The sequence below is a fragment of the Salvelinus fontinalis genome, chromosome 18 (assembly GCF_029448725.1).
Source record: "Salvelinus fontinalis isolate EN_2023a chromosome 18, ASM2944872v1, whole genome shotgun sequence".
In the NCBI taxonomy this organism is placed as follows: domain Eukaryota; kingdom Metazoa; phylum Chordata; class Actinopteri; order Salmoniformes; family Salmonidae; genus Salvelinus; species Salvelinus fontinalis.
In genome coordinates, this window is record NC_074682.1 from 19,249,062 (window position 1) to 19,263,083 (window position 14,022).

Consider the following 14,022-nt stretch of genomic DNA (forward strand, 5'->3'; position numbering starts at 1 on the left):
AAACTCAGCTAAGTGTTGTAGCCCCAGGGCCTTTCTTCACTCAGGTTTACTTAGAACTTCCAACTCATTTCCTATTAAAATGGAGTTGGAACATTTTCCAGTTTATGGATGGTATCTATATCTTTTGATAAGGGAGTTCTCCCTCTAGAGTATTTAGCTGATGTTTTGTATTTGATTAGCCTTAATTTGCCTTGCTGCTTATAGCACTTTATCGTTCACATTCCGCACCTACAGTATTTCCACAATGATTAGTCTTGATGGTTCTCTGTTGCAGGCATTGACTCATTACAGAGCAAAAGAGTAAAGATTATTGGGTCCTTTTCATTAACATTTTGGCTTATAAGTGTTTTTCCCTCTGTCCCTCAGGCATTGACCAGGGCCAGATGACATATGACGGTCAGCACTGGCACGCCACAGAGGGCTGTTTCTGCTGTGCCCGCTGTAAGAGCTCCCTCTTAGGTCGCCCCTTCCTGCCCAAACATGGACAGATCTTCTGCTCGCGCTCCTGCAGTCTGGGGGAGGAGCCTAACGGGTCAGACTCCTCAGACTCCGCCTTCCAGAGCGCACGCTCCACTCGAGAGTCCCGCCGCAGCTCCAAGGCTGGGAAGAACGGGGGCCAGGCGGGGAGGTGTTCGGGTGACGTGGACCCTCTCTCCTTACAGATGGACCTGCTGAGTCTGTCCAGCCAGACGCCCAGTTTGACCCGCGAGCCGCCCGCATGGAAGAGCCAGGGACAGGGGGGTGACACGTACCCCTACGAGGGCCGATCAGACCCCACAGCAACACCCACCCCACTCCATCTGCTCAGCCAATGCAACGTCAGAACTGCATATAACTCCACCTCCCCCGTGCAGGGCAACCAACCAAACCACAGGTCCAAGGAGCTGGGTGTCAACAAGAGGCCGCCCATCTCAGCCCTGAAAGGCTGCTCTATGAATGAGAACTGGTTCCATCAGGATTCAGAGGACTACTACCCCCCCAAACTGAAACCCCAGCAAAGCTTTGACGTACCCCATGGCTTGTCCTACCACAACGGCTTCTCTGACAAGCGTTCGGTCAGTCTGCATGTGTTCCAGAGGGACGGGGAGGTGGGGCTCCCCCAGCGGGGGCGCAGCAGGAACCCCATCAGCGCACTTAGCTTCACGGAGCAGCTCACTCCCCTAGAGCAGACACCCAGGGGTTCCATGGAGTCACTGGCCCTGTCCAACGCTACAGGTAACTCTTCCAAATTCACCATGGTGGGAAGATTAATTCATGTGATTGTATTTGAAGCAATATATTTAACTGCTTAGGACATTTATATCTCACAGAATACTGCAACCGATCCAAAGCTAATTACATACTGTATGCCTTTCTCATAAGAGTGTAATGTCTATTATGTCAGTGGTTATGAGATTTATTGACGTAATAATGATAACAATGAGGATAACAAATGAAGTTAACCACTGACTAACCCGCCTGTTGTTTCTCTGAAGGAACGTCAGCAGATGGAGGAGGGAAGCGCCAGGAGCACCTGTCTCGTTTCTCCATGCCCGACCTGAGCAAAGACTCTGGCATGAACGTGTCAGAGAAGAGCAACATGGGCACCCTCAACTCCTCTGTCCAGTTCCACAGCTCTGACTCCATGCACAGCCTGACCCCAGGCCAGCCCTACATGGAGCTGGAGCCCCCGGTGCAGGTGCAGTACCCTCTGCAGTACTGTGAGCCCCCAAGCCTGGGGATGGGCATGAGCCACCTGCCAGCCGGCTTCACCTACCAGGAGGAGGACATGGTCAGCCTGGTGAGCAGCGCCAACGCTGCCCGCCTCCCGCCCATCAGTGAGCGCACGCGGAGACGAGGAGAGGGCCCGGGCATGGCTGCCCCTGAAGACACCCCTCAGCGCCGGAGACACAATCACCACCGCTCCCGTCGCTCCAGACGCTCCCGCTCGGAGAACGCCCTGCACCTAGCCGCTGAGCGCAGGGAGAGGCCCCAGCTGAGAGTCAGAGAGGACTATGACCAGTTTCCCCCTCCGCGGGGCGCTAGGGACTCATTTGGGAGTGCAGGGGGGAGGTGCAGGGGGCCGGAGCCATTCAGGCAGTGCCCTCGTACCACCTCTGACCTCACCCTGCAGAAGCCCAGTGCCCATCGCCGTCTCGCCGGGCCCTACTCCTGGGACGACTACGAGGATGAGGACGAGTGGTGCTCCACCTGCTCTTCATCGTCTGAGTCGGAGGACGAGGGTTACTTCCTGGGAGAGCCCATTCCTAGGCCCGTGCAGCTGAGGTACCTGAGCAGCCAGGAGCTCCTCCACAAGTACAGCTCCACAGGGGTGGGCGGACCGCACCAAATGAGTGGCAGAGGGGGACAGCTGCACACCCGCAAACGCCGGAAAAGCAAGAACTGCATAATCTCTTAAAATTCGCACCATGGAAAGAGTGAAGAGAAAGTGCCCTCCCTCTCCCAGTATACACTAACATAGTTCATCTGTTCAGAAAAGACAAGCAGACACTCTTCTGAAGTTGTTGAGTATTGTGAGGTTGACAGTGTTTTGATATGCAGTTGGGTAAACCATTGACAGCACAAATGTTTTGCATGTTTATCCATTTCAGAACATTTCAGAACAAGTTATCCTGATTATTGATTATATTTCTCTGACTCACACTGCACTCTGCTTGTCTGTCACCATGTTTATCAAAGCCCACGTGCAATCGTAATAATAATGTAATTTCCATGCAGCAACAGTAAGGTACAGACAATTCAGTAAGGTCCAGCTTTTTCATGCAATGTGATTTAGGTATATACTATTGTAGTCAAGTTTATCGGCTGTACTGTATATAAGTAAATGAATGAATAAATTCACTAAATTAAGGAAACAATGTAAATACTATGTAAATGAGGTCCCACATATTTTTATATTTTGTATGGATAGAATCATTTATGTATTGAATATCTATAATGTAGGAATAGAAAATGCATGCCTGTAATTTGTTGTTGTGGTCCTGCATTGGAATAAAATAGTATTTCAGACAGAGAATGACAGGTGTCCGTTCCGTCACTAGAGACTGGCGTGTTCTTGTGATCATTTGTCTGACAGTGAACAGTCACCCTCTCCATCTGCTCAACACATAAATGAATGAAAACATGGCAAAAGCGCTGATTTAAAAAGTCACTGCTCAGTAAATGTCATTCCCCCATGAGGTCATGAAATGATACTGTGACTATTGGGCTTTTGTGGCATTGTTTGCAAACAGATGTCTGTGAGCTGTAAGTGAGCTAATCATAAACCCAGATAATGTGCTGCTGATGCAGCTCTATGGATTAACGCATGAATAGATATATGGGATTCAAATGGGCTTTACTGAAGTACAATTTGTAATTCACAAGCTATCTCCTCAATGAATACAACCTCTACATCAAAACAACAGGAGTAGTTTACTTCTCTCATCGTTTTCATTCTCTACATTTACACTTGGACGAGCTCCAGGTCAAGTTTGTGTTTGAAAGGTAACAGGGTTCTAAATTGGCTTGTGTCTGATGTCCATGTGGTCAGAGGATTACAGTAGCTAAGTCTCTGGCCCCCGTAAACTGGGTGGACTCCAGTCCACACCCTCCCTTCTACGCAGGTCTCAAAACCAGCTATTTAACTACACACACTAGATTAAAAGTGAGTGAAGACCAATCCCACTGGGCACAGATGTCAATTCAACGTCTAGTTTTGATTTACATTTGGTTGAGTTGTCAACTAACGTGAAATCATCAAAACAATCACAATGTCATTTGATTTTGGTAAAAATGTTGGTGAAAAAATACAAAATTCCCTTACACGGATTACTTTTTGCAAATCCAGTTAATTTTCCACATTGGTTCAACGTCGTCATATTGATTTTGGGTGTTTGAAGTGATGTGGATACAACGTTGATTCAGTCAGTTCTTGCCCAGGGGTATGCTACTGACATGTTGGGTGGATAAGTGTGTTTATGTGGGTTCCTTTAGATGGCATGTCTTCCAGTGTTCATATATACTTTGCGGTGGTCAGGAGTTCTCATTTTGTTGACTGTTATGACCAAAACAGCTGCACAAACATGAGACACATTACTGTCCTGACAACTGAGCGATTATGTATTTTTTTTGCCTTTTTTACTGGGCCCCTAGGCCACTGGTGTCATGACCAGATTTGTCTTGTTTTTTGTATTTCTTAGTTATCAAATGAATTACTTAATTTTTAAGCCCACGTTATATCATAATTGTTTGTAAAAATATTTGTCAGCTGTATTTTACAGAGGGGGCACACTGACTGGACTAGGTTCAGAAGGAGGAGGATGAGAGAGTAGAGTGACACACACACAGCGTTTGATTTGATTTGAGCTACCAGTGATGGGTAGGAGGTTTGTTTGTAAACGAATGTGATCAAGCTATGTAGCCTATTGATTCCTTCTTGATGAATAAATATATCACAAATGTTTCGTTGTTTCTCTGTAATACTAGCCACCTAGCAATTTTATGAAGTTGGCTTTAGCTAGCCAGCTAGATATGTTCCCAATCTTCCAACATCACAACTAGCCGCCAAGCCATTTCAGGCTATCAATCAAGTTAGAGTAGCTTGTCTAACTATCTTAGCTGGCATGCCTGCTAGCAAGGTTGCTAGACTTTAGAAAAGCAAGCAATTGCTAAATGTACTCAAACTCACATTCCTTGCAATTTTACCTAGATTTTACCAGAAAAGCATAGTTTCTTTACTTGGTTTAAATGACAATTGAACAGGTAAAGAGATATGCTTAGGTAACCTATGCAGAAAAATAGACATATTTATTTACATATAATTATGCATAATGATTATGGCTCTAGATATCAGGAAGAAGCTGTTTCTGGACCACCCCGCCTCCATCGTCACATACTTCTTACCCCCTCTAAAATAATGGGTCCATGACGCCCCTGCTGCCACTGCCTAACTCATACCTGCTGAGATGCACATTGTCACTGGATCATTGTTTCCAAAGTAATGAGTCTTGGAAAACACAAGTATAAAGCCTCTATCTCCAGTCATCTGCGTATTGATCTAACTGAATACATGGCTTCCATTCAACGGGCAGCAGAAACTAATTTCAAACTCATCAGAGCACAGTCTTACTTCATCAACCCAACCCATATATTCATTCACATATTAATGAATTGAATTCTTCTCAGACCTGCAGGGCATTTCCCAAGGACAGAGGGGTTGTACTGTCAGTCAGTGTGTCGATGGTTTGGCACTGAGAGAGAGTCTGTGGGTTTTCCATGTGTTTAATTAAAGCAGAGCTAAGATGCTGTCAGAAGTGCCACAGATTGTGGCCATATGCTTTCTGGGCTGCACCATAGAGGATAATCCCTGAGTTGTGTTGATGCAGGACAGTGACAGTGGTCTGGTCCACTGGGGACTGGCTGATACCAACTGGAGAGACCACACATCTCTGTGGATGGATAAACTCACTCAACCCAGTATGATCAATGACCTGTATCCAGACCCATATATTTATTCTAAATATATGGCTCTAGTTAGTGGTTCTAACATGTTATTTGTCTTACTGAATGTCGTGGTCCATGTCATATTTACACAGTACACTCTAACGGGAATGTGGTTTGGATACTTCTATACGTGTTTATCATGTGGTGTTTGTATGGGGGCTTGTGAAAAGCACGGTATGTGTCAAAGGTATGTAACATCCAAAGCATGCCAACTCGAGAAAAGCTTGTCTTTCAATTTGCATATTAATTGTAGAATTAAGTTGATCCTGCCAAAGCTAATGACTATTACATATTTCAAATGAAGCTAAAGTACTCCAGGCCAACAAAGAGAGTGAAAATAAGTCTAGCACTTCAGTTTTGTGATAGACCACCTGTTACTGTGGAAACTGCTAACCAAGGTATATCTGTTATGTCTGTTTGTGCTTCTGACTGGCAGTCTCTTGTTTTCACTTTAGGGCTCATGAAGAGCATTCAGATTACTATAAATAGAATGTCTTTAGAATGTGACAGCCAATTAACCAATGTTCCTCACATTCCACTGGCCCAGGCATGCACGGCACTCAGGGTCATGCGACAACGCTAAAGTTAGAAGACAGAGGTTTTCATTGGATGAAACACAGAGTCTGAATCCCAGAGCTTGTTCCTGGATCATGACCATGACTGTTAACACTACCACATTGCCCAGCGATGCACACAGAACACATCTTTCTATTCTAGTGTGTCAGAGACGGTTCTGTTCTGAAAACACTAGCAGTGTCTTGGTAAACTATGAGGTATGCACATGGGATGGTGGTCAGATGGACAGCTGAGACATAAAGATGGAGAACTCTCCTGGCTCTGCTGGGATCCCAGAGGCAGAGAGTACAGAATGTGTTAACTCACTTGAGTGTCCTCAAAATAATGACTTTTACAATTCACAATAATTACTTTTTATCATTCGTTTAGATACACAATACCAGTCAAGAGTTTGGTCACATTCAAGGGTTTTTCTTTATTTTTACTATTTTCTACATTGTAGAATAATAGTGAAGACATCAAAACTATGAAATAATACACATGGAATCATGAGGTAATCAAAAAAGTGTTAAACAAATCTAAATATATTGTATATTTTAGATTCTTCAAAATAGCCACCCTTTGCCTTGATGACAGACCAAATGACAGATTTCCACCGGTCTAATGTTCATTGCTTGTGTTTCTTGGCCCAAGCAAGTCTCTTCCTCTTATTGGTGTCCTTTAGCAGTGGTTTCTTTGCAGAAATTTGACCATGAATGCCTGATTCACACAGTCTCCTCTGAACAGTTGATGTTGAGATGTGTCTGTTACTTGAACTCCGTGAAGCATTTATTTGGGCTGCAATCTGAGGTTGGTAACTCTAATGAACTCATCCTCTGCAGCAGAGGTAACTCTGGGCCTTCCTTTCCTGTGGCGGAACTCATGAGAGCCAGTTTCATCATAGTGCTTGATGGTTTTTGCGACTGCACTTGAAGAAATTTCTTGAAATTTTCCGGGTTTCACTGACCATTTCCTGTATACCACCACTAACTTATCACAACACAACTGATTGGCATTAAGAAGGAAAGAAAATCCACAAATGTACTTTTCACAAGGCACACCTGATAATTGAAATGCATTCCAGGTGACTACGTGATAAAGTTGGTTGAGAGAATGCCAAGAGTGTGCAAATCTGTCATCAAGGCAAAGAGTGGCTACTTTGAAAAATCTCAAATATAAAACACTTTTTTGGTTACTACATGATTCCATACTGTGATTTTTCATAGTTTTGATGTCTTCACTATTATTCTACAATGTAAAAAAAATAAGAAAAACCCTGGAATGAGTAGGTGTGTCCAAACTTTTGACTGATACTGTATATAGCAATAGAGTATTAGATTACATTATGATGTGATAATGTGGACACATGTGGACAGAAGTTGGTCACCGGATATTCATTGGAAAATGTGCCTTTTCATACAGCACCTTGTCCCGACATGTCTAACAGCACAGATGTAATTTGTTCCCTACTTGGAGAAAGAAGTGAAGGTCTTGAGATGTATTGGAAGTCCCTAACAGGCATAATTACCGGTCCTTAAGAGCAAAACTGCACCGAATTACAGCTCCACTCTGAGGGGACTTAAATAGCCTGATTCAATTATTTACAACTGAAGAATGCTTGTGTGTTATCACACTTTGCACACACACACACACAGCATATAGATACACACACACGGGGGCCCAGGCTGGTGAATAGAAGACGCGTGACAGGAATGGCTGAGGGTTTACTGACCATCTCCCCCTCATCATGGGTGTCCAATTACCATGGTAAGAAGTCACCATAACAACGCAGTGTCAGTCCACACACACACACACTGCACAGCGATATAGGTAGCCTAATACCTGACCTTTGATAGTAACTGACATTGGGATTGATGAATCAATGTGGGATGAAATGACTGTTGGAAGGCGAAAAGAGATAAAACAATCAAAGGCTCAACTCCGCAATTTGTCAACCTCAGATGTTGATTATATTGATAAAGTGAGATTTGGAGGCTTTCGCTATATTCTGCTGACTAAAGTCCATAATCGTGCCTAAGGTTCAGGAGGGCAGGAAGGGATTTCCTTCTCTGATGACCATGCAGAGTCCTCTCCTAAAAGACTGGACCCACTCCTTCACATAGTTGTGCATGAGAGCCTTTGGCTGTCCTGATGGTGTGTTGATGAGGATGGTGTGTTTATCTCGGGATTTTGGCAATGAAGCTCTTTATCTACAGTCAAAAGTTTGGACACACCTACTCATTACAGGGTTTTTCTTACTTTTTTACTATTTTCTACATTGTGGAATAATAGTGAAAACATAAAAAATATGAAATAACACATGGAATCATGTAGTAACTAGGAAAGTGTTCAAAATATATTTTATGTTTGAGATTCTTCAAAGTAGCCACCCTTTGCCTTGATGACAGCTCTGCACACTCTTGGTCTTCTTTCAACCAGCTTCATGAGGTAGTCACCTGGAATGCATTTCAATTAACAGGTGTGCCTTGTTAAAAGTTCATTTGTGGAATTTCTTTCTTTCTCTATGCGTTTGAGCCAATCGGTTGGGTTGTGACAAGGTAGGGGTGGAATACAGAAGATAGCCCTATTTGGTAAAAGACCAAGTCCATATTATGGCAAGAACAGCTCAAATAAGTAAATAGAAACGACAGTCCATCATTATTTCAAGACAGGGAGGTCAGTCAATCCGGAAAATTTCTAGAGTTTCTTCAAGTGCAGTCGCAAAAACCATCAAGCGCCATGACGACCGCCACAGGAAAGGAAGACCCAGAGTTACCTCTGCTGCAGACGATACGTTCATTAGAGTTACCAGCCTCAGAAATTGCAGCCCAAATAAATGCTTCACAGAGTTCAAGTAACAGACACATCTCAAGAACCACTGTTCAGAGGAGACTGCATGAATCAGGCCTTCATGGTCAAATTGCTGCAAGAAACCATTACTAAAGGACACCACTAAGAAGAAGAGACTTGCTTGGGCATAGAAACACGAAATATGTCCTTTGGTCTGATGAATTCAAATTTGAGATTTTTGGTTCCAACTGCTGTGTCTTTGTGAGACGCAGAGTAGGTGAACGGATGATCTCCACATGTGTGGTTCCCCCCCGTGAAGTATGGAGGAGGAGGTGTGATGGTGTGTGGGTGCTTTGCCGGTGACACTGTTGGTAATTTATTTTGAATTCAAGGCACACTTAACCAGCATGGCTACCACAGCATTCTGCAGCAATACACCATCCAACCAGGTTGCGCTTAGTGGGACTATCATTTGTTTTTCAACAGGACAATGACCTAACACACCTCCAGGCTGTGTAAGGGCTGTTTGACAAAGATGGAGAATGATGGAATGTTGCATCAGATGACCTGGCGTCCACAATCACCCGACCTCAACCCAATTGAGATTGTTTGGGATGAGTTGGACCGCAGAGTGAAGGAAAAGCAGCCAACAAGTGCTCAGTATATGTGGGAACTCCTTCAAGAATGTTGGAAAAGCATTCCAGGTAAAGCTGGTTGAGAGAATGCCAAGAGTGTGCAAAGCTGTCAAAGGCAAAGGGTGGCTACTAATGATTCCATATGTGTTATTTCATAGTTTTGATGTCTTCACTATTTTTCTACAACGTAAAACATTGTAACTTGAATGAATAGGTGTGTCCAAACTTTTGACTGGTACTGTACTTCCCCAGATTCAGATGAACTTGTGGATACCAATTTTAGGTCTCTGTCCCGTATGAAGAAAGTTATAGGTAGAGCCAATGCCAACTAGCCTTAGTGCAATGACTGGAAGTCCATGGTATCTACTCGCATGCTAGCAGTTAGACTTCCAGTCATTGCTTTAACTTCCAGTCATTGTGTTTATGTCAGAGACATAAAAAGGGTTTCTACGAGTTCATCTGAATCTGGGGAAGTAGATAAATGGCTTCATTTCCAAAATCCTGAAGTATCCCTTTAATACAGGGTGACAGTAAGCCCTCTGTTTGGTATTAACGCCATCTGTTACACCTCCATGCACACTGGGCATCCCCCCACCACCAGCCCTCACTGCTTTAACTCTCACCCAGTTTCAGATTAGAACCTGGGACAAACAGTACTGGACCGACATCTCATTCCAGCTACTTACCTACATACCAACGTGAGCAATTATGAGGTGTCCCAGTCAAGATCATAGCAGGTAAGACTTGGATCTCACCTCAGCTCAAACATCAGCCTAAGCTTAGTGCCAACCCAGGCCTCATCCTCAACCCTGGGCCTTGCCCTGTCTTCCATCCACAGCCTTGCTTTAACTCTCACTTTAATCCAGGCTTTAACCTGCATCTCAGTAGGTATTAGTCTACTAGGTTGGACAATAATAAAAGGGGTTATCAGCCATCATGTCATGTATAATATACACTGAGTGTACAAAACATTAAGAACACCTGCTCTTTCCATGACATAGACTGACCAGGTGAAAGCTATGATCCCTTACTGATGTCACTTGTTAAAACTACATCAATCAGTGTAGATGAAGGGGAGGAGACGGGTTAAATAAGGATTTTTTAACCTTGAGACAATTGAGATATGGATTGTGTATGTGTACCATTCAGAGGGTGAATGGACAAGACAAAAAAATGTAAGTGCCTTTGAACAGGGTATGGTAGTAGGAGCCAGGCGCACCGGTTTGTCTCAAGAACTGCAATGCTGCTGGGTTCCACCACCAGAAGGACATCGAATGAACTTGACACAACAGTGTGTTGGAGTCAACATGGACCAGCATCCCTGTGGAACGCTTTCAACACCGTTGTCCATGCCCTGACAAACTGTTCTGAGGGAAGGTGTTCCTAATGTTTGGTATACTCAGTGTATATTTACAGCTTTACATCAGTAATATAATCATTCTGCGATCCTGGTTAAATTTGCATGCAGCATATATGGGGCTCATAATTGGACCAGCGTCGTCCGGGTTAGGGTTTGGCCTGGGTAGGCCGTCATTGTAAATAAGAATTTGTTCTTTACTGACTTGCCTAGTTAAATCAATATTTAATAATGTCTTGTTTCCTGATCTGCCACATCCACAGTGAAACTGTGCCAGCTTAGGGGTGGGTAGTAATCCACAGATCAAACGACTGGGAAGCATCTCATGGTAATGTGGAGTGGCACACCGGGTACCTTTATCCAGCAGTGCCAGAGGGTTCCGTCTGGTTCATGATGTCACGTCCCCAGGCCCTCTGGCAGTGACTCATTAACGGATCCAGGTCCCATCTGTGTGCCACCTGTACTAAATCACCACAACTACATCATATTATTCTCCATCGCTCACACACTCCTCGCTTTCTCTCTACCCCCCTCTCTCTCTTTCTATCTCTCGTTCACCCTCTATCCCTCCCCCCTCTCTATTGATGGGTGGACCACTTTAGTCCTCAGATGTAAATGAGGCAGAGAGTGTCTGTGATGTTCTTCCAGGGCATAATTTTCTTTATTCACCACCAGGCTGGCACTCATTACTCAGAGTGGTTCGTACAGGGTTGCCATTACGTTGTTTGGTCCCATCCTAGTTTGTGCTTTTAAAGAGTCTTTAAACTGTCACTGAACAATTCAAACAAGTTTGAGGTACTATATATCAGTGTGGCCAGGAGTCTATGTGAAAGGTTGCAGTCACGTACATCTAAACTAGGTCATTTTACGGAACTACCATGAATATGCCTTGCAGGTATTGTTTGCAATATTGTTCCTGAGCGCTCAACATGGTAGAGTAGGGATAAGAGTAAAGAGTAAATACATTCTCAGAGACATACAGTATTGTTGTATTGTGACGCATTGAGAAGCAGTATCAGTCAACCAAACCTATTTTTATCACTAATGCCATCAGAGAAGATGTTAATATGTTAGTATGAATGTATTACAGTGCCACGGCATGGTTCAGTAATGTCCTCCTTACCTACTGTAGAAGATTCAACTCTGTGCTATCATGTCTTGAATCAAGTTGTTTTCACAATGCAGAGAAACTCTGCCATCTGTCGAGAATATGATGTCACTACAGCACTAGAAAGTTGTTACAGTATATCTTTTTATATTTTACTACAGCACTAGAGATAATAAACCAATATTGTCTATCCCTCACACTTACATATGCCAAAATTGAGCATTCATCTTCCCAAGATCAATCTACTATTATTGACAGTTTAGTTTACAGTTTAGATATAGTACATTGCATGTGTCATGGAAACTGTTTGGTCTAAGTCTAACCCTTTATTTGGCACAAATGCTCAGACTGAAATACCTGCTATATGTGTCCATGATATTTACCCCAGTGTCAGCATTTTCCATTAAACAGTAAAAGCAGCCCATATGCCAGGCAGTGACCAGGCAGGCAGGTCTATGGAGAAAGACGGTTAGGCGTCACTATGGTAGCTCTAATTAATCCTCTCGTTAATCCCCTCTAGAGACAATGCAAACAGAGGGACGCCGATACACCATCTCACCCCAGCCAAGATAATGTCAATCATTTCCCATCCCCGAACGGGAGCTGTGCACCCAGCACGTTTAACTGCTAATGAAGACCCTGTGCCCAGCAGCAGCTGGCAGCCAGTGATAAGGGGAGCCCCTCAAAGAGCCAACAGCTCAAGGACCGTACTGGAAAAGCCAACCCTCAAAGACCCAGCCACATCATTATGGACAAAGAGCCAGCTAAGAGGCTGAGGGAGTCCCTCACGTTGGCCATGGGTATCGGTTAAGTCTACAGGGTTCTTACTAATGAGTCTGCAAGAAATCAGACTTGGGGTGGATTTTATGTGGTACATGTGTGTGTGTATATGATAAATTGAGAGAGAAAGACAGTGCATATTTGTCTTAGAAATGTCCTACTATGAACCTCAGGAAAACAGAAGAACATTAGACCATATGGCTTTCTGTGACGTCATATAAAAAAAGTTGGAAATAACAAGTAATTGAACCACTATTTGAAAAGGGATTTTGAAAGAAATCAGAATAAACAGCATTTTATTATATTCAATCGGTCCATAAAACTCATTCAGGTATATAACACTTTTACATATTATTATTGAATATGGTATATGGCTTATGAATGCAAAGTGTATAAATATTTAGGATGGACAATACTAAAATACAAACTAAAAAACTCAGACAGAGTATAATACATCTCAGTTCTTTTGCTTCCAACAGTTTTCCTAACTTTGTCTCCAGGGTCTTGTCATGTGAGAGGGGTTTTACACACAGAGTGGTGTTTATAAACTCTCTGAGATCTCCAGGAGGGTTTTCCCCATGGTCTCCAGTAGGTAGAAGAAGACATAGAGTGACGCCAACAGACACATGCAGGTGAACAGCACAAAGCTGAACGACTTGAGCAGCTCCTGTGGTTAAGAGAAGAGGCAGGTGAGTTCCTAGCGCTAGAATAGCCAGGGGAACAACTTGGACGGTTGGCTGAGAGCCTGTGATTAAATAGTCCTGGCCTATTGTTCTACTCGTGGCTATGTGAAGCCTTTCAATTTTTGTATAATTCCACTGGTACCTAAATTAGAGCTCAGCTTTTTACACAGACTGTCTGAACAAAAGTAATACTGAGATGATAGAAAAGGGTTTTAATATGATGTTCAAAGTATGGAATTACTGTATGCCTGGTATCTCTGGGGTATCAAACTTTCATAGTGCAGAACAATGTGAACTGTGTTCAGGAAATCTTATTGTATCTCAATTGGTAGCTTTGAAAGCATTATAAAAAAAGTGTTATATAACAATACTTCATTCCAAAGTGTTCTGCTGTCCTACATGTATTGAATACATATAGAGGTGCAGTATATTGATGATGGGCTATAGACTTACAATAAGAAAGGGGAAGACTAGTCCCAGTACAGGATTCCAGTGAAGATAAACGCTGCAGGCTGGCATGATTGGATAAATATCTTGTGTGAGAGATGACAACACTCGAGCTAGGAATACCACAGGCAACAGGGAAGGATGCATCTGACCAATCACCCATTGATGATCACAGCAATGTAA

At 43.4% G+C, this 14,022-nt stretch overlaps 1 protein-coding gene across 3 annotated transcripts in view; it reads left to right on the top strand.

Annotated features, from left to right (window-relative positions):
• The window catches only part of LOC129815115 (prickle-like protein 2), a 111,905-nt gene extending 107,463 nt beyond the window's left edge, over nt 1-4,442 (top strand). For all 3 annotated transcript variants that reach the window (XM_055868492.1, XM_055868494.1, XM_055868493.1), the window contains 2 exons: nt 367-1,215; nt 1,476-4,442. In XM_055868492.1, the coding sequence (XP_055724467.1) occupies nt 367-1,215; nt 1,476-2,398 (1,772 nt within the window). In that variant the 3' untranslated portion in view covers nt 2,399-4,442. The remainder of the gene's footprint in view (nt 1-366; nt 1,216-1,475) is intronic.
• Nucleotides 4,443-14,022: the final 9,580 nt, after the last annotated feature.